General features: G+C 42.1%; 2 protein-coding genes across 3 annotated transcripts; one reads left to right on the forward strand and one right to left on the reverse strand.

The window, feature by feature from the left end:
• The first annotated feature begins 117 nt into the window (after positions 1 to 117).
• Positions 118 to 20753, forward strand: LOC119561764 (3-hydroxy-3-methylglutaryl-coenzyme A reductase). 2 transcript variants are annotated; one of them, XM_037875248.1, is made up of 6 exons: positions 118 to 701; positions 16086 to 16536; positions 16850 to 16937; positions 17318 to 17893; positions 17962 to 19584; positions 20034 to 20753. In XM_037875248.1, the coding sequence occupies exons 2-6, from the start codon at positions 16134 to 16136 to the stop codon at positions 20104 to 20106; spliced, it is 2763 nt and encodes a 920-aa protein (XP_037731176.1). In that variant the 5' UTR covers positions 118 to 701; positions 16086 to 16133; the 3' UTR covers positions 20107 to 20753. The 2 variants fall into 2 exon arrangements, with proteins under 2 accessions (XP_037731176.1, XP_037731186.1); XM_037875258.1 differs by lacking the exon at positions 118 to 701 and adding an exon at positions 15887 to 15990.
• Positions 20639 to 22479, reverse strand: LOC119561787 (ran-binding protein 3). Its single transcript, XM_037875269.1, has 2 exons — positions 22337 to 22479; positions 20639 to 22206 (listed from the first exon to the last, which is right to left on the reverse strand). Exons 1-2 carry the CDS (start codon positions 22350 to 22352, stop codon positions 20855 to 20857), a joined length of 1368 nt encoding a protein of 455 aa, XP_037731197.1. The 5' UTR covers positions 22353 to 22479; the 3' UTR covers positions 20639 to 20854.
• Between the last annotated feature and the right edge of the window lie 31 nt (positions 22480 to 22510).

Here is a 22510-nt window from a genome sequence, read left to right on the forward strand (position 1 = left end):
TTTAATAAATTGAAATTAAAATAATCAAATCATTTCAAATCGGAGCAGTGTCTCCACACCAAGTTCAGACATTGGGATTCTATTGCAACCCATGGCTGGTCACACTCATCGAACAGCTGTTCAGCCCGTGAAGTTGTGTACGCGGAAGAAAAGATAGGTTCAATTGGTTTCGAGGCCCGCAGCGAAATAGTTTATAACTCCGGACGCCAGGATCCCACTTGGCAGAGAGTCGTCGCGCAGCCAGCCAGCCAGTTGTTCCGATCCGCGAGAACATCGAATGCAAAACCGGGCCACAACATCTCCGCACTGCCAATAGTACCAGCTACAACAACTCGAGTGTGCGCCCTGCAGCAACAACAACAATATAGAGAGTTTCCGTGTGCTTTTCGCATTTAACAATTTGTTGGCCAAATAAAGTAGAAATCGGGATTCGCTAACGAAAGTGCCGCAATTAGTGGTTATATAAATGTAAGCCAAACACAACGCGACGTGCAAGAAACTATGTGTATTTGTTGGCAGAAAGTTGACAACTCGCAAAGAACTAGTTAATGTCCACGACCTATCCAATTGGAACTCCACCAGAAAGAACCGAGATTAAAGAGATCCTCATTGGCATTTCTTTTGTGGATTAAGGCGCGCGTGTCAGCCACTTGTCACCCAGTCACCAAACGATCGAAAGCGATCCCTCGCCAAAAAGCAAGGTTAGTTTCTGGGCTCTATTATTGATGCTCGGGGGTTGCCCGATAAGGTTTTCCCTCCTATCGCCCCCGAATTCCAAGCAGCATCCCCTTCTGATTGGATCCGACCATTGGATCCGATCCAAGTACAATCTATTGCCTATTGTAGGGATCCCAATCAACCCACCCACTATTTGGTTAGTCCGCCAGTTATGCAATTGGGTCTCCGTCTCCCCAATCTTATCATTTCACTGGCACCACGTCGGCGTCTATTAAAAGTTCTTGGCCTGCAGTGGGAACACATGTTGGACAACTTTCTCTTTGAAAAGCAAAAGCCACTTGAGCACAGGAGTTAGGGGTGAAGAAAAGAAAATATGATCAATTTCAAGTTTACATTAAAGAAGGCAAATAATTGGAAACTAGAAAATGGTTATGAGATAATACTTCGTTTTTGTAATTTAAATATTCTTGATTTCTGAAATATTACTAAATATGAAGGTTTCGATTTTTTAAATAAAACTGGAGTTAGGGGTGAAGAAAAGAAAATATGATCACTTTTAGTAGACATTAGAGTAGGCAAATAATTGGAAACAAGAAAATGGTTATGAGATAATACTGTTTTTGTAATTTAAATATTCTTGAATTCTGAATTATTACTAAATATGAAGGTTTCGATTTTTTAAATAAAACTGGAGTTAGGGGTGCTGAAAAGAAAATATGATTACTTTGAAGTGGATATTAGAGTAGGTAAATAATTGGAAACAAGAAAATGGTTATGAGATAATTCTTCGTTTTTGTAATTTAAATATTCTGATTTCTGAAATATCCCAAAATTTGAAGCTTTCGAATTTTTTTTTAATAAAACTGGATTTAGGGGTGCAGAAAAGAAAATATGATTACTTTGAAGTGGATATTAGAGTAGGTAAATAATTGGAAACAAGAAAATGGTTATGAGATAATACTTCGTTTTTGTAATTAATGTTCTTGATTTCTTAAATGTTTTAAAATGTTTAGGTTCAGAATTTTTTAAATTAAACATTTTTTTTAAATACATTAAACCTTAGATTATAACTTAAATTGATTTTGAAAAGAATAATATTATTTTAAAACATCATACCAATACAAAATTTCTGTTGAAATATGAAATTGTAAATTTCCTGCGTCCTAAATTAAATTACGTTTGCTGTTAAATGAATTACTTACAGATGACATATTATTTCCTAAAAAAAAACCCACTTGAGCCCAGTCAGCAGGAGTTTTCGGGAACATCCTGTTGCGCTGTCAACGTTTTTCTCATTTCCTGACGCGTCTGTGCGTTTTGGTAGAAAGAAAGTACTACTACTTTCTCGCTGGCAGTTGATTTCCTTGGCCTGTTTCCCAGTTTACCAATTTACCAAAATCGAAATGGGCGACATCTGGCAGCGACAGGCGCCCAGATGCACATCCATACGATACAGATACAGATACTGATAGGTACATATATATAAAAACCGGCTGAAGGCGTATTACGGTTATGTGAAGAGCGGCAATTTCAAAAATCCAAAACAAATTCCGAAAAAACGCTGTCGGATGACGACTTCATCTTCATCTCCGTCGCCTCAGTCGACAGACAGCATCTGGCTATTAAAAGCAAAAGTGAAAAATGCCACACAGTCCCAGCCGATGCAGTGGCTACAAAAAAAAAAAAAAAAAGAAAGAAAAAACTAAAAAAACATAAACCATAAAACCGATGCAACAACAAGTGAAGCAGCTTTGTCAAGTGCATTGCCGCTTCCTTATTTTTTGTGTTTTCTGCAGTTTTTTTTTTTTGTAGCCGCGCCCGCCGCTTGTTATGTGGCCAGTCGAGTAGAAATATTATTCAATTACAAGCCAATCCAGTTGCCCCGGGCGCCAAGAGTTGCGAAAGAGTTGAGTCGGTTTCGGTTTCTTGTATATTCATATTCGATTTTGGTGCCAAGCCAACGTCGAGCTCTTTCGCAGACAGCCGCGATCGAAATTATAGCACTCGACTGCATGCTGCACTCATCTCAATGTCAATATTTAATTAGGTCTTCTTTCAGTGGGGTTCATTCATAGATTTTTCATCTGGTACTTAAAAGCTGATGGGTTTTATTGGAATTCTTCAGTGAAGTTTTTACGGCATACTACAAAAATCTACATTTTCTGCAGTACATCAGAACATTATAAAAATAATAACAACAATAATGATTAAATAGGATATTCCCGTATTTTCTGTGATAAATAAATTAAACTTGTCAAAACTATTTTCAAATATATATCAAATACATTTATTTAAAAAGCTCTCAATGATCAAAAAATATATCAATCGTAGGTTCAATCAAAATTATTATATTGGTTCAATAAAAAACTGCAATGGAAACGGATGTTAATAATTCCTCAGAGATTGGACCTTAACCTCTATAAGCACCATTATTATTATTTTGACCGCCACTGTGGCTTCATTGATACAAATTCGACTTGGGATTCCATTGGTGGCGATTTCATAACTTTTGCTCTCACCGCTGCGCGCCTTTGGCTTTGCCCAACTTCGATTTGGTTTTTGAACAAATTTATTTTCATTCAACGCTGGGCGCGCTTCTTTTTTGGCTTTACGGCCTGGCATTTTACTCTCTCGGGTTTCTTTTCTTTTTTTTAAGTATGAATGTATGTAAGGCAATGTAGTTTGGGCAGCAGCAGCAGCAACAATAGGCGGGCAGCGACGGACCGAAAAAAGTGGTTTCAATGTTGGTAACTTTCTCCGCCACCTGCAAAAGCGCGCGACTTGCACGCGTTTTAAACCGCACGCATGCGCAGTTCGCTTGGTGGGCCTGTGTATCTCCCTCTGGTTCCCCCCTCCTTCTCCGTCTCACCTCCGCCTCCTGCTCTTCGTGTTGGCAACAGAAATTGGTCATGTGCCGCCTCCGTACGTGAGTCTGTCCGCCCGTCCAAAGATTGCGCGATTAGCTAAACGCGCGCCAAGTCGCATGCAAAACGCGTGCGCGATTTTCAGCCTGCAATTTCATCATCATGATGATGGCAAGCATAATTGTTGTTATTTCTGGCAAATTGCGATGCCAAATAGTTGGGCGATGAGTAAACTCGGAGAAATATTTTTCTAATGTTTATATATTATTTTTATCACGAAAAACTTTCAATAAAAAATGCCCCATTTTTGAAAAAAAAGATGTGTTTTGAGGACTATTAAGAAAATATAACTCATTAAATGTTGTCTAACTTCTACATATGTACATATCGCTTTAGAAAAAATATTCCTAATTGATGAGCAAAATCCAAACTAAGATATCTTGATCTAAAAGTAAAGATCTCATGTTTTTCCCATTATATCCATATAACCCATTAAATGTCGTCTAACTTATACAATAAAATTAAGGAGAATATAAGTATCATCAATAAAACAAATAAGAACCTTTCTGGTTTATAAATAGTATAACAACAAAGTAATCAAAAAATAATTATTAATATTTATTGGTACTGGACTTAAAATTTAAAACAGATATAAATCGCTTTAGAAATAAATATTTCCAATTGATGAGCAAAATCGAAACTAAGATATCTTTATCTAAAAGTAAAGATAACACATTTTTCCCCTAGTGTAATCCCTGCTTTTTTGAGGTATTTCACATGTACAACCCTTTGATTTCTGGAATTGAGAGCATGACTTTGGAAATCGTCATTGCTTTTTTTGTTCCGATCACCTTCAAGCGCTATTGCAAAGCCATCGCCATCGCCATCGCCATCCAATCCACATTGCATTGATGGCTACACATTTCCGCCGCTTTAGGCCAACTTCCAGCGAAGGCCAGATGCGAACCCTTTGTTGCGGCTGGGCTGGTCGTAACGAAAAAAAATGGGGCTATAAAATCGATGTTCAATCGGCTCGAATTAGTCCGGGGCTCAGGGCCCCCGAGCTTCGCTATGGACTCACTTTGAAATGCAAATATCTCCGGCTCAAGCACAAATGCAAACAATGCCGACCGACCGCATGCAAATACAAACAAGCCAGCAGCATCTCACAGACCAGCACGCACTTCTGGCATAAACATATCAAAGTTTATGTTTATTGGGCCCGCATTAGAGCCCGAAAAAAGCAAACAAATATGAGGCAAAGATGTTGCAGCAAGCCAAACTAATGAAAAACTGCGGCACCAGCATGGCTTTTCGGTTAACAAACCAATTAAAACTTGAACTTTTCAAGAACAGAAAATATTGATCTATATATATGTATGGTTGGTTGCCCAGTTGTTCTATTACCCAGCCATATTGATTGCAACAAATTGGCTTTAAGCCAATCTTAAATAGATCTTGCTTACGGCATTTATTAATTGGCCATTAATTAAGGAGATTTCATCATAACGAAACTCGGTTCAAGTTTATGGTTATTGGCCAAAGAGTGGTCTTAAACGAAGAAGAAGTTGAAACCCAGCTGAGTTTTGCATAACTCTTCGATCAAACTGACAGGGGCCACAACTTTTCTTTTTATTTCTGAATTTCTGTTGTGCTGTTGTTGTAAAATGAGGTCGCCAAAGAAGAAAAACCTGTCAACATTTTCATGTTCAGGGTTCAGGAGTGCCAACAAGTAAACCGTTGCAACTGCGACTGCCACTGTTTTTATGTGTGTTTTTTTTTAAGCCAGTCTTCCAGCTGCAATTGTAAGCTGAGGCTTCGGTTTTTTTGGTACTCGCCTTTTTGGCCCCTCAACTCGTTTCGACGGGCACGTAAAACTGGCCGAACACCAAGCAATTGGCACTCCGAAATCGCAGTTGACCGCCTTGAATGCTGATGACTCTTAATGGCAACGAGTACCAGACGACGCAATACTACCAATACCATTCGAAACAAAGCGTAACGCAAGAAAAACGCCTTGCCTCTACGTACATTTTGGTTTATGGCATAATCAAGTTACCAACCGGCCAAGTTCGGGGCGGATGCAATTGCAGCTCCCGCTGCCAAGTTGTCTATGTCACATGCTGTTTGCCTTATGCTTATGTTGCTACTGCACTGCGCAAAATAGTTTGGGTATACCCCATAAATAGGTGATAAATGTCAATAATATAGAATTGTTTATATTACGATATGATATTTGAGATAAGTTTATCGTAATAGGTGATAAAATGTCTAAAATAAGATTTTATTGTGTTTACTGATACTGATTTGATACTTAAGATAGGTTGCGCAAAGGGTCCTAAAAATTTGTTAAATGGAAGTTGTAAAGAAACTTAAATTTAAAATGGGTTTATAACTATTAAATATTTTTCAATTCGATAAAGAATCGGTTCCCTTTTCGAAATAATAATCATGTTATAAAAATAATTTCCCTAAACGGGCGGGAAATATTTTCCATTCCGATAAAGAAACAGTTCTTAAGCCAAACCATATTGATAAGAACTTAAAACAGAACACGTCTTTTATGCAAGACAGTCTGTTCTTATTAGAAATAATCGATTATTTAACATCTTTGGCGCTTAAACCGATAATACAATAGCATATTTCCACATTTTTAAATGAATAATATGTGTTAATTGTAATTTCTTGCTGTGTTGAACCCATATAGCTAAATTTGTTTTTGCCGCTGTTGTTTGTGTCGTGATTTTTATTGTCGCCACCCATGGCTAGGCACGTTGTTTACCTACGCCGGCCAAACAAACTTTAAGCAACGACGTTGCAAGCGGACCAAATATTTGAGCAATGCAGAAGCACTTCGAACCCCCGGCCCATCCAATAAAACGCCCATAATTACATTAACCGAAGCGACTTATTCTATGCTCGCCCGCCTTTTGTTTGTCAAACCCTCGGCTCTAAAGGCAACTACAGCGGGCGAATGAATGGCCTTTTACCAAAAGGTCTGGCAAATATTGCAGTGTTCAACGTGTTTAATCTACACTCGCCGCCTGTCTGTTGATTGTTAGTTGCTCGTTCTGTGAGTAGGGAAAGACATTTGATGACCCTCGCACTGGGTATATAATCAAACTTCAAAGTCAGGCCATTATTGGCGAGGTCTTTTGGCCACAGCGAGCAGGAAAATATTTGTGCAATGTTACAAACATTCTTTTCGCGTGCCTTGATTTAATTAATTCCTCCTCATAATGCGCCACATTTGCTGGGGATATATTGACAGGTGGGGGAAGCTCCAGCCGAGTCGCATTTTCCGCAGATAAGGTTGTAAAAGCAAACATGTTTGCAAGTACAGATGCGGCTGGCTATGCCATTAATCAGATTATAAATGGTTTATCGGGACGAAGACGGGACTTATAAGTTAATGATGTGTGCTTAGCTTAAATTAAACAAGATTGGTAGTCTTATTTCTGCTTCTGTTGTATCTTCCCTTTATAAATCTGACAATTTGCATTGATTCCCTTTAGTTGTCTTCTTATCTGCATGTGAATGAAGTAGTGTTTCTGTAAGCCGATTTTCCTTTCATGTTGGTACTGTGCTAATCTAGGGCATTTATTTGTTAAATAGGTTCTTATTGAGAAAATTCGTATCAATTAAATCGGAAATAAATCTGAGAAGTATATCCCAAGCAAATCAAAACAAATGTTCCTAATTTAAACGATGCCAAATATGAAAGCCCCCACAAATTCCAATTGGAACTTGCAAGTATTCAAATATTTTGTAACTTTTAGGCAAAAATACACGTTCTGGATTCTCAAAACATTTTTATTTTCTTACCAAAATTATTAATGAATGGATATTTTAATTGTTGAACATTTTCGACAAAAGTACTTTTATTTTCTTGCAATTCTTTGCTTGACGTAGTGCAACGAAAATTATTAATGAACGGATATCTTTCGGGCAATTAGTTGGATCGTAAATAAAATTGAAATAGCAACAAATGTTTTTCCCATGGCGTAATAAATACTACACATGTTTCTCGTCACGAACCAATAAATTATTAAACATTGGGTTTTCTCAAAAACCCAATTTCTCAAACTTTTCCTGTTAAGATGACTGGCACTTAGGTGATCTATTTGCTGTTTATCTGATCATCAATGTCAGTTTGTTGGAAATGATCTTAAATTAAAGAAATGAATCACTTTGTTTTCGCATAAATCGGTATGATTTCGTCAGGGAAAAATTATACAAAAATTAATTTAGGTAATCAAGGATTGATAATAAAGTTTGCGAACTCGGGAATGGGCTTTATAAGACCGACAAGGTTGGGTTCTCCTCGAGCTACCCGCATGGAAAAGCACACACACACGCACAGCGTACAAACTCAAATCAATTTCTGTTTAAGCCAGAAAAAGGCATCAGGAGGCGGGAAATGATGGGGAAATGAGTGGGAGGATGTAGACTCCCTCCCTCTCCACTATTTCTTTTTTTTTGCCCCTATCTCAGCATGTAATCCATGAAGCCGTGTAATATGACTGTGATTGGAAATTGAAATTGCATCCGGCAAACATCAGAGAACCGGCGGAGCGGCGATAAAAATGCCTTTTTCCTTTTTTCCTGACTGAGGGCTGAATTAAAATTCAAATTTGCAACAAGCTGCCAGAACTCAGAGGCATCCAACCAAAGTTGGCCACTTTACGAGCGCTTATGTTGCAGATGACAGGCGCCAACAAGCGTGATAAGCCCACCATGATGATGATAATGCCGATTCGGATTCGGATTCAGATTCAGATAGGGCCTAATGCTAATGATGATGTGTGTGCAGCCCCAGTCGCGACATGATGATGTGGGTTCCCCTGTGCTGTGATTAGAAATGCCATGTTTTTAGCCACTTGTTTTTTCTGTATTTTCTGTTGGTTTTGGCCAAATGGCAAACCGAGCATGAAGGCAGCTTTACTTAGCGTGATTGCGAATCGCAGTCTCAGACGGACAGCAACTGAATCACTGGGGATGCGACGCATTGGCAACTCAAAAAACAAACAAAACCTTGGCCAAAACATCGCCTACGGCGGCGCATTTCAATTATGGTTTATTTAATAATAGCTTGGATTGCTTAATTTGTTAACAAAGGTTTTTTTTTTTGCCAAGTCGCGGAGGCAGGCGCAGTCATGTTAATGGGCAATTAACCGGATCGCGACTACAACGGCGGCGGGCTTCACCAATTAGCTGGCTGCCTGCACTGAAATACTTATTATAATTTATAATATATGCAACCGATTTAACGCAAATGTAATGCCAAGTAGTTCGCCTGCACGTGCCGACACCAAAAATGTCGATTAACCAACCGAAAGAAGCTGGCATGCAGATGAGTTACTTGGAACGAGGCTATCTAAGGTTTCCAGGAATACGAAATTTACATAAATTGAATGTGAAATGTATTCCTGTTTTATTGAAAGACAACAGGCAGTCAGTTCCCAGAACAGAAAATCAGTATTCAGGGCTGGGAAACGAATGAATTTTAACCATTTCAGCCTAAGGACGAATGCAATTAAACGACTAAATTGCCTTCAATGAAGTACAATAGCGAGTATGGGCAATTATGAGCAGATTTATATCACATAAAAAATTTCGAATTAATTTTGATAAGGTTGTTTTTGTTTTTCAGGCCTTGCCTCTTTATTAAATTTAAATACTAGGTACTAGCTGATTAGATGGAATATCTCTACAAATGGCAGTTATCTTACATAAATAAAATACGATTCCATTCATAAGCTGTTTATAGTATCCCATAATATTCTTTTTAATACTTCATTTATAACAAGAGTTTCTCTATCAAATTCTGTCAAGCTTTTTATTGAGATTTCTAAACTTTATGATGCCAACCACAAGCCCCCGTTTTCTTCCTCTTTTAAACCAATGACGACTATAAAACCCAAAAAAAAAAACTTTCTATTTCATTGCGAATGGTTCCGGTTTTTCCCTCAAAGCGTTTTCGGTTTTTTGGTAGCGCTTTGGTCGGTTAACGGCGTTGTGGTCGACGCGAATCGATGGACCAACCGTTAAGTGGGTCAATGTCAAGCGATGGCCAAGAGGATGAGGTGATGATATCGCGATGCTGGAGCACCTGATTAACATAATCTATTGACACATGTCAGTCCGGGCATCGTAAAAACTGAGATACCAACGATGATGTATTTTTTTCCAATGTTCGGTCTTAACTATCCTTAACTTTGATTTGGGCTATCAACTTTTAATTTAAAATCCAACAGTTTGTAAAAGTTTTTCCCCGGCAGAGAACAGGCTGAACAAAAAATCTTTTGATGTGCAGGGTCTGTGGGTTTTACTTTGTTTAACTTCAACGTTGTTTCGCTCGAAAAACACAACTGTTTTTTTGACTTTTTTTGGAATTTTTTGTTGACTTTTTTTTTGCCTCGCTTGCATACAAATTAGCAACATTCGCATTTTTGGTAGAAAGTAAAACTGTTTTTTCTTCTCATCGCCGTTTGAGTGTGTCGTTTTATTAATTTATTTATTTGTGCCTCACGCGACAACTTTTACTTTTTGTTTGGCAACTTGTAAATTACACAAAACTGCTGCAAAGCAAGAAAAAGCTTTGAAAATTGTTTCAGATTTATTTCTTTTCTCTTTTTTTTTCTTTCGAAATTGAATGTAAAATGTTTTTCGGCCCTCTTATCGTCTAATGTCTTCATTAATCTACATGGCAAGTGTTTGTGATTGCTTTCGACTTGATTTGGCTTTTAGTGAATATCTGGGGGCGGTCATTCCATTGATTGGCAATAGCTGATAAGAGTTTGGCATAAAAGAGCCATCATCAACAGCGAATAAATTGGCTGAAATAACAACGTCAATATCAAAGTGCGATCTAGGCAATAATGTATCCATTTTAATATTGGCTTTGACCTTGTTTTCCCTATCTAATCGACTCGAATGGGGCCACCTCCCCCAACTCTGGCCCATCAATCCCGTTTAACCCCCTTTTCGGATCTATTTGTGCCTTATCAATCTTACAACATCAACAGGCAACTGGTGGTAATGAGTTGCCCCCAATCCCACGCCACTTTGTATTTGCAAAGGCATATGTATAGTTTGGCCCAGCCGGATGAGTCACTATCTTTGCCAACTGCCATTGGCACTGCCATCAAGATTTGATCAAAAAAAGAAGTAGAACAAGTGGCCATATGACTCACGGTCTTAATGGCACTCTAGCCAAAGATTTGTGGGGAAAGGAGGCGGAAAACAAGTTGCAAGATTGGAGATTTGCAGACACGACGGCTACGCAGAAAAGATACATCCATCCGGTACCTGAGGCAATCAGTTCTAGACTCTCTACAGTGAGAACTGGCCAAGTTGACTCGCCTCACTGTGTTTAGAATTTAATATAACATTTAATTTGTGAAAATAGTAATTAAAAATTAGATAAATGTGTCGGAGTCATACAATTGCAAATATTCTATGTATGCATATTTATTAAATACAAATGTTTAGAAAATGAATGTACATATAATTAAAATTAGCTGTGGTTTTTCAGACTCGTGTCCGATAAGTTTTATTAGTTCCGAAATGACAACGCCTTTTTCCGAACGAAAATCGATAAAAGTCACTAATATTTATTCTTTTCCACGGTTGGCTATAAAAATTAATTATTTTCAAGGCACATGTCTGCCAAAAAATAAAAACTGCTGTTATATAAGTGAAAGTGAAATAACTTAATCCATAAAATGCCGTCGAAGCTCCTAAATATTAATTAGATAAATTAATGCATGGCCACGCCGAGTGTCCCCCCAAAAAAAAAAGGTTGGGAATGGCACCTGCCTGGCAATGTGTAATTTTCTGCCTGTTTTCTCATCTGTTATCACATTCATTATCATACATCATATTGGCCCTGATGGTTTTGGCTTCTCGCTTTGCCTGAAATTATATTCGGTAGACATACATCAGGTGGCAAATTTGCAGAATTTTCTCGGTTTTTAGCCAGGTTTTAATTGCCTGATTTCTTAAACACAAATAATAAACAAACCGTGGGAATTTATTATCCAATACAACACTTGGGTGGAAAAGCATATAAACAAACGAGACTCACGCCTGACTGAATGCCGTGGGAAAGTACAAATTTTTGGGGCAGGCATACATTGTCGAAATTGAATTTATATAAATCAAAGTCCAAACTTCTGCTCCTGTCGAACAAATCAATAAACCAAAATAACAACAAACAATCACAAATCAGAGGCGTTAATTGCAATAATTTGCATGAGGCCACTTTCAATGCGCAGCGGTTAAAAAAAATATATTGAAGAAAATCTGAATGGCTTTCGGAAATATATTTTTTCATATTCCAGACAGCAATATATAAGTTTACCTTGGAACATTTCACTCTTTTAACAATTTGTTTTCCCACTTGCGGTGAAAATCTTAGTCACAAGAGAAATCAGATGTTTAATTTAATTCGATCAGGACTTTTTTGTAATTTAGCAGCTTTGTGCTAAATTCTGGTGTGCTAATTACCAGAAAATTTGTGCAAAAACAATGCCAAATTGTATGGAAATTTTCCGTGCCCATAAATAAACATGCTGTTTGCCAAAGATTCCGGGAAAACCCATTCACTCACTCCCCAAAAAAGAGATTCCAAGACAGATAATGACGCATCGCGATCTCCCCATTTTTCAGATTTCTGCGTAACCCGGCAATTGAATTGTGAATATTAATTGGGATTCGAGGCGGAGTGGCTGCCATTTCAATTTGGGATATGCAAATGCTGCACGCGTCGCTCGATATTTTCGCAGAATTTTGGTTTTATTAGGTCCCCGAGTAAGAAATGGCACTTGGGTTTTACCCCCGTCATTTTAATGGGGGCCCTGAAGAATTCCTCCCGAGGGTGAGGCCTTTTGAAAGCTAATTATAAAGAATTACTCCACTCAACAGTTGGACAACTTTGGTTGCAATTGGAAAAAATTGTGCTTGTATGAAACTCATAAGTATGAGTTAGTTGAATCCATTTAGTGATTAACCAATGACATACTTTAACATCAACATAAATGGCAATTAAAATATGGGTATAGACAAATTTATGAAAGCATATAGTTATAGGAATTGTTGGTATAATCTAAATACAAACACCAACTCAAACTGAAATTATGTCTTTTATCGTGTTCTAAAAATTGTTATTATCTTGGCATAATTTTCTGGTATCAATTAATTATTACATATATATTATATTTATATGACTAATCTTAAAAATATTTTTTGTCAATGAAACATTTACGTATTTAAAAATATATGACGTCTTAATATTTCCTTAGATTACACCAGATCAGAACTGAAATCGTGTCATCCACCGTTTTGGCGAGATTAATATTATCATTATCTTAGGATGACTTTCTGGAAGCCTTTGTTGCTTTATTTTTTTCGTTACTTTGGTTCTATACTATATGTATTTACTCAAGCTTCATTGTTGAATCGTCTGTTCTTCGCTGGGACCTACAAGTTTTCTTCCCGCTTTGAAACACATTTATTTATTTTTGTAGTTATTCCTCGGGCCAAATCTCTTCCCCCACGATTGTGTTGTATGGCCATAAGGTTGAGGTCGGCCGCAACATCCGTTCGCCGAGTGCTTTCAAATGTAAACGAAAAAGTATGCAAAACAATGCACCCGCACAGATACTTTTGCGCACACACTCTCGCCGGAGCGTTTGTTGCCAAATGAAAAGGTCTACCGTCCTTGTTTCCTCCCCGCCCCCAAAAAAAAAACAAAAACAAAACGGTTTTCTTCTATTTCTCCAGATTTTTAGTTGCTTTTTCCTGCTGCTCTGGGGCTAAATTTAAACATTTCGCCATTCAACAGATATTAGCGGCGCCCTCGTTAATTGTTGATGCCCGCTACTTCTGTTGTAAAACAGCGACCGAAAATAAACATTTGAATGAAAATGAAAAATTTGTCTAATTTCTGGTTGTGCTTTGGCAATTCTAACTCTGAATTTACGTCACACACGCCCTATATAGCATTTCTCGGAAAGATCAGAGATGGAGTCTCAATGGGACTCACTCCACTCGGTTCCTCTTGTGTTTTTCACACCCATATGATGGACCTTTGATGGCAAACAAGCGCAATAGGGGAATACCACAACATCTTTTTAAGGCTTTGTTCTAGTGCGAATTCCGTTTTGACTTCGACTCTGCACTAATCATCAGTTCAATTGCATTCAATGAGATTGAAAGCAGGAAATTGAGAAATTAGAACAGAAAAACAGGAAAATCTCTAAGAAACAATACCAGAGAGGTCAATATATTTAACAAGAGATTCATCTATGTATTGTATTTTTTAAAGATTGTTTTTATGAAAGAATGTTACACTGTTAATATAAGTGGTTTCTAGAATTTCAGACCAAACAGTTTAAATTTGTTTATAATACGCTTATAAGAAAGCCTCTATTAAGTCTTCAGTTTACCAGAAATCCAAAAATGTCACACTTGGGACAATATTTGATTATTTCATTTATTTTTATGGACGTCAACCGCAAGTTCACAATCTTTTCGCAGTAAATGGAGACCCTTCCGTGGAATTGGCGCTCACTTAAAATCCCCTTGCGCTTTTGGCTAAGACAAACAAACGATGATATCTTTATACTCCACATCTGCACCGAACATATGTGCTCGAACATGATCTTGATCTACTCCCACTCTCAGCCCTGGCCTTTGGCCACTGGGAGGATGCCCCTCCTTCGGTTTTCGCCATAAAACACCTACCAAAAATAACCCCAACAATTGCCGGGCATTCGCAGGCCTTCCATTTTAGCCACAGGCAAATGAATAAAAGAAACATAAACTTTTTGTTTTGTTTTGAACATTGAGGGAATTGTTTATGCTTCGCACTTTTAACGATCGTGCTTTAGTAGCTCGCATTGCCCTCTGACGTGTAAAATTTGAGTCAATAAAAATGATTACGATGATCTTTCAGCTAAAGCTTCAAAATGCCTTGAAAACTTCAGAGGTGAATTTCGGGGAAAGTGAAGAAGAAAACTGATGCACTTTCTAAAGGTAATTTTAAGGTAATTGAAAAGCTTTTGAAGTAAAATTAGGGCTTATGTACAAAATATACTTATCATTCCAAAGGCTTAACGAAACTCCAGTTTCTTCTTCTTTAACTTTAAACCATAATCTCTATAAAGATTTATGTAGCTTATGTCACAAAGGGAATATTATATTTGAGAGTCAATATTGTAGTCAAATAAAATTCCCCTAATAAAAGAATGTTTATTTCTTTAACATTAAACCATAATCCCTATAAAGATTTCTATAGCTTATGCCACAAAGGGATTATTATTTTTGAGAAGTCAATATAGTAGTCAAATAAAATCTTTTGAAATTCCCCAAATATTTCCTCTTAAGTTCCAAAAAGAATTTTTGAGAACCAATCTTATTTCGTAAAGAATAAAAACCCTCTCAAAATCCCCCTTTTTTTTTGAGACCTCAATGATTGCCTCTTGAGTTGCAGTTCCCTCTTGGGTCACGAATTCCTGCCAGTGCATCCCATAAAGATTTAAAAGGATGCTTGTTCCCTGAGTGCTGGTGATGGTTTATGGCCCCCAAGGCTTCGGATTACACAATGCTGAGCCACTTTGATGCTGGTCCTCGTACTCGCACTCGTAAATCCCCGGATTCCGACATCGCCTCTTGGCGTGCCAAAGTGGCATTTGATTTATTTAGCATATTTATTTGTTTATTTTATCTCCATCTTTCTATTTTTTTTTTTATTTTACAACAAAATGGAAAACATTGTTTATGGACGCCAGATAGTCGTGGGTCCGAAAAAAAAAAAACGAGACTGTGCGCCGGCGCAGCGTTAAGGCGGGACTCTTTGAATATTTATGGCGCGTTGTCTAACTGGGGGGCAGTAGTAAACTATACTTCTATAGAACTGGATGGCAGTAGCATCAGGATAGATGGCCGTTTCTTATGCCGGGCACGTGGTGGGCGAACGATCGTCCGGTGAGATTGCCCAATGGCTTAATTAAACCGGCCGCGAACTCTGCCGGCATGCGGAACTTGGCCCGGCTTAAACTATCAATCATGGATTTGCATCGCCTCGGTCAGGAGGAGGAGAATGGGGGATTTATTATGGAAGGTGGGGCTTGAGGCATGGCAGAGCTCAAGGACACGCAGCCCGTTCAAATCCGCTTAGTGTAATAACGTGTTTCTCCGTTTCCTTTTTTTTTTCCCTTTATCGCCTGAGCCTGCGGGCCTGTGAATGTGTCAACAGCTAAATCGATATGTTTTTCCCCTGTTGATATAGTTAACTTGTAATTTCCCTTCAGCCCTTGGATGCCTCTTGATTATGTAGCTCACAAAAGTTGACTGCCCTAGCCCGCATCCTGGCCTTAAATGTCCTTGGGGTACAAAAAAAAAAAAGAAAAAGAAAGAACATAAAAGGGTGACCGCTCTCTCGGTAATTGATGAAAACCCAGTGAGAACTGAGTAGTGTGTTAACCGACAGGCAAATAGATATATATTGACCAGTTTTTCTTTCCATCTTCTCCACAGCCAGCCAAGATTGGCCAGATCTGGACGGGATTCGGACGCACAGCAGCCATGATAGGTCGTTTATTTCGCGCCCACGGCGAGTTCTGCGCCTCGCATCCCTGGGAGGTCATCGTGGCCCTGCTGACCATCACGGCCTGCATGCTGACGGTGGACAAGAACAATACCCTAGATGCGAGCAGTGGACTCGGAACGGCCACAGCCTCAGCGGCAGCCACTGGAGGCGGTAGTGGATCTGGAGGATCAGCAATGCCACCACCCTCTGTGGTTGGGGGATCGGCCACCTCCAGCCGGCACAGGCCCTGTCATGGATGGAGCCAATCCTGCGATGGCCTGGAGGCCGAGTACAATGCCGCCGACGTCATCCTGATGACCATTGTCCGCTGCACCGCCGTCCTCTATTGCTACTACCAGTTCTGCAGTCTCCACCGGCTGGGATCCAAATATGTGTTGGGTGAGTACCGATGATGATGGAATTACATCACTCTGGCGGGGCACGTGTGTTGACCAAAGTGGTTAGAACCAACGCTGGCATTGTTTGTACCCACCCCGAACTATGGGCCCCTCCTCCACCCAAAAAAAAAAAAGCTGGGAAAAACGCAAACCACACAAGACTGGAATGTTTGGCCAAGACTTTAGAGGTGGGGCAGGCAGCAGATAGCAGCATAAGGTAGCAACCCAAAGCTCCCTGGCATTTCTCACGTGCACTCTAAACGATTCGACCTCCGTCCACTAATGCCGCCGACTCATCGCTCCTTCTCTTTCAGGCATCGCCGGCCTCTTCACGGTCTTCTCCAGCTTCATCTTCACGACGGCCATCATCAAGTTCCTGGGCAGCGACATCTCCGAACTGAAGTGAGTTGACTTACGAGTGATATTTTAGACTTGTAGATTTAGGAGTCGCCTTGCAAACGTGTCTAACAAGTTCGTTTTCGAAAGTACTTTCTTATAGAGGCTCTACATTATACGGAATTCTTTTAGCTTTAATATTATATTATTTACCGATAACACAAGGACCTTAGTCTAACAAGTCTTAAGTTAATTTGCTGTTTAGACCAAAAATGAAACACATTTTTTTGTAGGTTGTTTGTTTCTAAAGAACATATTATGAATTAAAAATTTCAATATCATTCAATGAAAACCATAAATTTTTAGATTCATGACGTAAACAGTTTAGTTCATTAAAAGTATGCTAATTAGATATACAATTAAACCCGCTTATATCCAACTTTCAGGGACGCCCTGTTCTTCTTGCTGCTGGTCATCGACCTGTCCAACTCTGGCCGACTGGCCCAGCTAGCCCTTTCGGGTAGCAACCAGGCGGAGGTGACCCAGAACATAGCCCGCGGGCTGGAGCTCCTGGGACCTGCCATCTCGCTGGACACCATTGTGGAGGTGCTGCTGGTGGGCGTGGGCACACTTTCGGGTGTCCAACGCCTGGAGGTGCTCTGCATGTTCGCCGTGCTCTCAGTGCTGGTCAACTACGTGGTCTTTATGACCTTCTATCCCGCCTGTCTGTCGCTGATCTTCGACCTTTCCCGTTCCGGAGTCGACATGTCCGTGGTGCGGGAGAAGGCGAAGGGTTCGCTGCTCCTCAAATCCCTAACCGAGGAGGAGCAGAAGGCCAATCCGGTACTGCAGCGCGTCAAGCTGATCATGACCACCGGCCTGATGGCCGTCCACATCTACAGTCGCGTGGCCTTCTCCGGCAGCGATTACGACTCCGTGGACAAGACTCTATCGCCCACGCTCAGCCTGAATGTTAGCAACAATCGCACAGAATCGGGAGAGATCACCGACATCATCATCAAGTAAGTTTTAAGCAAATGGTTCCCCATTTAGCTTACAAAGTAACAATATTTTCTTTCTTTTTTTTCAGATGGCTCACCATGAGTGCCGACCACATAGTAATCTCAATCGTTCTCATCGCCTTGGTGGTCAAGTTCATTTGCTTCGACAATCGCGATCCCCTGCCGGATCAGCTGCGTCCAGCAGGTCCTGTGGCCATCGCCGCCAAGGCCTCACAAACCACGCCCATTGAGGAGGAGCATGATGGGCAAAAGAAGCTGACGGAGACCAGTGGAGCTCCAGCTGTAGTCCGTGCACCACTCTTCACCATTGAGGAGCAGAGTTCAGCCAATGCTTCTACCCAAACGGAGCTGCTTCCGTTGCGCCATCGACTGGTGGGTCCTATAAGGCCACCTCGTCCGCTCAAGGAATGCCTGGATATCCTGAACTCCACTGAAGATGGTAATGGACCCTCATCCTTGAGTGACGAGGAGATTGTGTCCATTGTCCACGCTGGAGGCACTCACTGCCCGCTCTACAAGATCGAGTCCGTGCTGGATGATCCCGAGAGGGGAGTGCGAATCCGCCGACAGATCATTGCCAGTCGCGCCAAGATGCCGGTGGGTCGACTGGATGTCTTGCCTTATGAACACTTTGACTACCGCCGCGTGCTCAACGCCTGCTGCGAAAACGTCCTTGGCTACGTACCCATTCCGGTGGGCTATGCCGGACCTCTGCTTTTGGACGGAGAGACATACTATGTGCCCATGGCCACCACTGAGGGAGCCCTGGTGGCATCCACGAATCGTGGCTGCAAGGCACTCTCCGTTCGTGGCGTTCGCTCTGTCGTGGAGGATGTGGGCATGACCCGAGCGCCGTGTGTTAGATTCCCCAGTGTTGCCCGTGCAGCAGAGGCAAAGTCCTGGATCGAAGACGATGTTAACTACCAGTTGGTGAAGACGGAGTTCGATTCCACGTCACGCTTTGGTCGCCTAAAGGATTGCCACATTGCCATGGATGGACCGCAGCTGTACATTCGCTTTGTGGCCATCACTGGCGATGCCATGGGCATGAACATGGTGTCCAAGGGCGCTGAGATGGCCCTGCGCCGCATCAAGCGCCAGTTTCCGGACATGCAGATCATCTCGCTGAGTGGGAACTTCTGCTGCGACAAGAAACCAGCGGCAATCAACTGGATCAAGGGACGTGGCAAGCGGGTGGTCACCGAGTGCACCATTTCGGCGGCCACACTGCGCACCGTGCTAAAGACGGATGCCAAGACCCTGGTCGAGTGTAACAAGCTGAAGAATATGGGCGGCAGCGCCATGGCCGGCAGCATTGGTGGCAACAATGCCCATGCCGCCAATATGGTCACCGCCGTCTTCCTGGCCACGGGGCAGGATCCCGCCCAGAATGTCACCTCCAGCAACTGCTCCACGGCCATGGAGTGCTGGGTGGAGAACAGCGAGGACCTGTACATGACCTGCACAATGCCCTCGCTAGAGGTGGGAACCGTGGGCGGTGGCACCGGGCTGCCCGGCCAGAGCGCCTGCCTGGAAATGCTTGGCGTTCGTGGAGCACACGCCACCCGGCCAGGAGACAATGCCAAGAAGCTGGCCCAGATCGTCTGTGCCACAGTCATGGCTGGTGAACTGAGCCTAATGGCGGCGCTGGTCAACAGCGATCTAGTCAAGAGTCACATGCGTCACAATCGGTAAGTGTGGGATATTAGTTATATGGTTTGGTCTTAGGCAGGCTATAAATACCTTGTAAAGATTTAAAAAATTAAAACAGGTTTTTTGCATCTGTTTTAATTCTATGTTTAATAAGTGTTTAATAAAATACAGATTTCATACAAATTAGGAACTATTCTAAAGCGTTTGTTGGTTTATACATATTCTGGTATATTTTTTGAATCATTGATAACAATGTTAAATCTTCATATAAAGAATTTTTTAACAAAATGAAAAAAGACTTAAAATTACAAAATTAAACTTCAGATAGTTTTCCGGTTTCTAGTAATACAAAAGATTTTTAGAAAAATACAGATAACTTAAAGGATATGGAAAAAAGGCAATTCTAGTTATTCTTCAGACTGGCCCTACTAATGATAAAGATAACCATTGAAAATTAAAAGTGTAATATGCTCTTCTTTACTTGCAGCTCCTCCGTCGCCGTGAGCAGCGCCAACAATCCCCTCAACGTGACCGTGTCCAGCTGCAGCACCATCAGCTAAGATTGGGCGCTGCAGGGGCGCCGACTTCTACCCTTTTGTACATAGAGAGTCTCAAACCGGGCAGGCCAGGCGTTGCAACTCTTTTCTTTAGGTGTTACCTTGTAGTTGAATGTTTCACGAATTGCTTGATAAATAACCTGATTGGCCTGGCCAAGGAACAGCAGCCTCCTCCGGATCGGCGATTCCATCCAAGCCGCATGCTGTGAGCGCGGAATGATGGGATGATCTGCATCCGTTGTTTCTGATACTTCCACTTAGATTGTACGTTTCGTCATAACGCTATTTTTTTCTACCTATAAAACTGAGTACCGAGTTAAGATCCGCTGGAATCCCCTCCAGATGCCAGTCAGTGGAGCTATGACCAGAACTAGTGCAAGCGCTGAACTTGTAAAAAGTATTTCGTAAGCGAAAAGTAGTACATAGGGTTTATATAGTGACTAAATTAAAACGTTTAATTAGAGCAAGTACGATCGATATCGACATCTTAATTTCTGTTTTCGTTTTTAACAAAAAAAAATATAAACACAAAGCGTAATGGATAAATGTCTTTTGTAGACGCTGCTCACGGGTTTACAAATCAGCACTTCATTTATTTTACTTTTAATAATAATAATTATTAATAAATTATTATAATTAATTTATAATAATTCACGGCGCGTTTTATTAATTAGTGGTTGTTGTGTGTGTTTGTTTGTTGTTGTTTTCCTCCATGTATGAATCGTATAAAAAGAACAAGAGCGAGCGGCGGTTAATTCTGATCGGTGGACACCTTGGCCTCGGCCTCGGCATCCTCGCCGCCCTCATCCACGGGCGGCACACTGACATCGGCGCTGCTGTCGGGCTGGACGAGCACCTTCTTGGGGCTCGGCCCATAGCTATCCGCCTCTGCGGAAATGGCACCCGACGACCCCGGAACAGCATCCTCATCCTCATCGTCGTGGGTCGTCGACTCTGGCTGCAGGCTGGCCGCTGCCTCGGAGGCCACGCCGTTTTTCGTCTCCTCCACGGAGCACTCCTCGGGATGTGAGACCTTGCGCTTGGCAATCCGCTCGCTGAGCGCCTTGTGCAGCTGGGCAATGTCTGCCGGTCGGCCCATGGCCAGGAAGATCTTGACAACGCCAGAGTTGTCGATGGCCGTCAGACGGAGTGATTTCTGGCTGGCCCGCTCCGCCACCATGGCGGCCCAGACTTTGGTGTTGAGCAGCAGGCGCAGATTGCCAGATGTGCGGAAGACCACGCGCGAGTTGCCCTTGCCATCCTTGGCGTCGTTCAGGCGCAGGCTGCCGCGACCACGCTCTTCCCAGTTGCTGTTGAGGAAGGCGAATAGCTTGCAACTGACGTCGATGATATTGATCTCGTCCTCCTCGCCGGTGAAGGTTTCGACCTCCTCGTATTTGCGCTTCTGGGCGCGGCTCTCCTCGTACTCACGGGCCACATCCGTCAGGCTCTTGGCCTCGGCGGACTCCTTGTTGTTGTTGCTGCTGCTGGTGCAGGTGGACGAGGAGGCAGCGGCCTCGCTGGTCTCTGTGGTCTGGGCAGCGTTCTGGATGACGCTGGAGAAGAGCAATGGCGCCGACGAAGTCGACGACGAGGCGGCGGTGGAGGAGGAAGCGGCCTCCTGGGCCGAGCCCGATCCCGAGCTGCCGGCCGCCTCGGTATCGGGCTCGGCGATGACCTGCTCTGGATTGGGGGCCACCACGCGCTCATGCACATTCTGGCCGAAAACGAAGCCGCTGCTCTGGACATGGGGCATGTTGTTCTTGGCAGCGGCAAACATGCTGGAACGCTCGATACCATTGCTGCGCAGCTTGGTCAGCGGATCCGGCCGCTCGTCCACCTCGTCGTCGTCGTTCTTGTCGCCGGAGGGCGCCGGCACAGCCGCCGCCGCCACCACTTCCTCGTCATCCTCCTCGTCCTTGGCCTCGCGCAGAAAGGGATTGTTCAGCAGGGCGCCGTCCTCGCCGGCGGCCGACGAAGATGTGGAGCTATTGTTGGAGCCGCTGCTGTTGGCCAGCACAGCCGGACGCAGTACGGCACCGCCCAGGCGCGAAGCCTTCAGGGTGAAGCCACCACGGAAACAGTTAGTTTCGACTGACGCTTCTGCGAGCAAGGGAGAGAAAAAACAAGATTTGGTTGTCAGTTTGCGGGGCACTCTTTGCATGTGCAATTTCCGAGCCCCTTGGCCAGTTTAATTTACAACTAGGACCGCAGCTTCGTTCGCCGCACTTACCATTGTTTTCGGACATTGCAAACCTGGCTATTTGCAATTTGTAAATGTAAATCGCCAAATCTTTTCCAGAAAAGAGCGTTCTGTGTGTGAAGCCTGCCGAACTGTTATCGCTGGGTTGAAGCAACTATCGATAGGTACTAGAGCCATAGCACGTTTCTCAACACTGGCCTGCCA

Source organism: Drosophila subpulchrella, chromosome 3R (genome assembly GCF_014743375.2).
Source record: "Drosophila subpulchrella strain 33 F10 #4 breed RU33 chromosome 3R, RU_Dsub_v1.1 Primary Assembly, whole genome shotgun sequence".
Lineage (NCBI taxonomy): Eukaryota > Metazoa > Arthropoda > Insecta > Diptera > Drosophilidae > Drosophila > Drosophila subpulchrella.

What these genes read in the sequence shown, in the direction of transcription:
- LOC119561764 (XM_037875248.1), top strand. Translation starts at nt 16,134, where the DNA reads ATGATAGGTCGTTTATTTCGCGCCCACGGCGAGTTCTGCGCCTCGCAT. An exon ending in AGCGACATCTCCGAACTGAA is followed by an intron (nt 16,938 to 17,317) that starts GTGAGTTGACTT and finishes TCCAACTTTCAG; the next exon opens with GGACGCCCTGTTCTTCTTGC. An exon ending in AGTCACATGCGTCACAATCG is followed by an intron (nt 19,585 to 20,033) that starts GTAAGTGTGGGA and finishes CTTTACTTGCAG; the next exon opens with CTCCTCCGTCGCCGTGAGCA.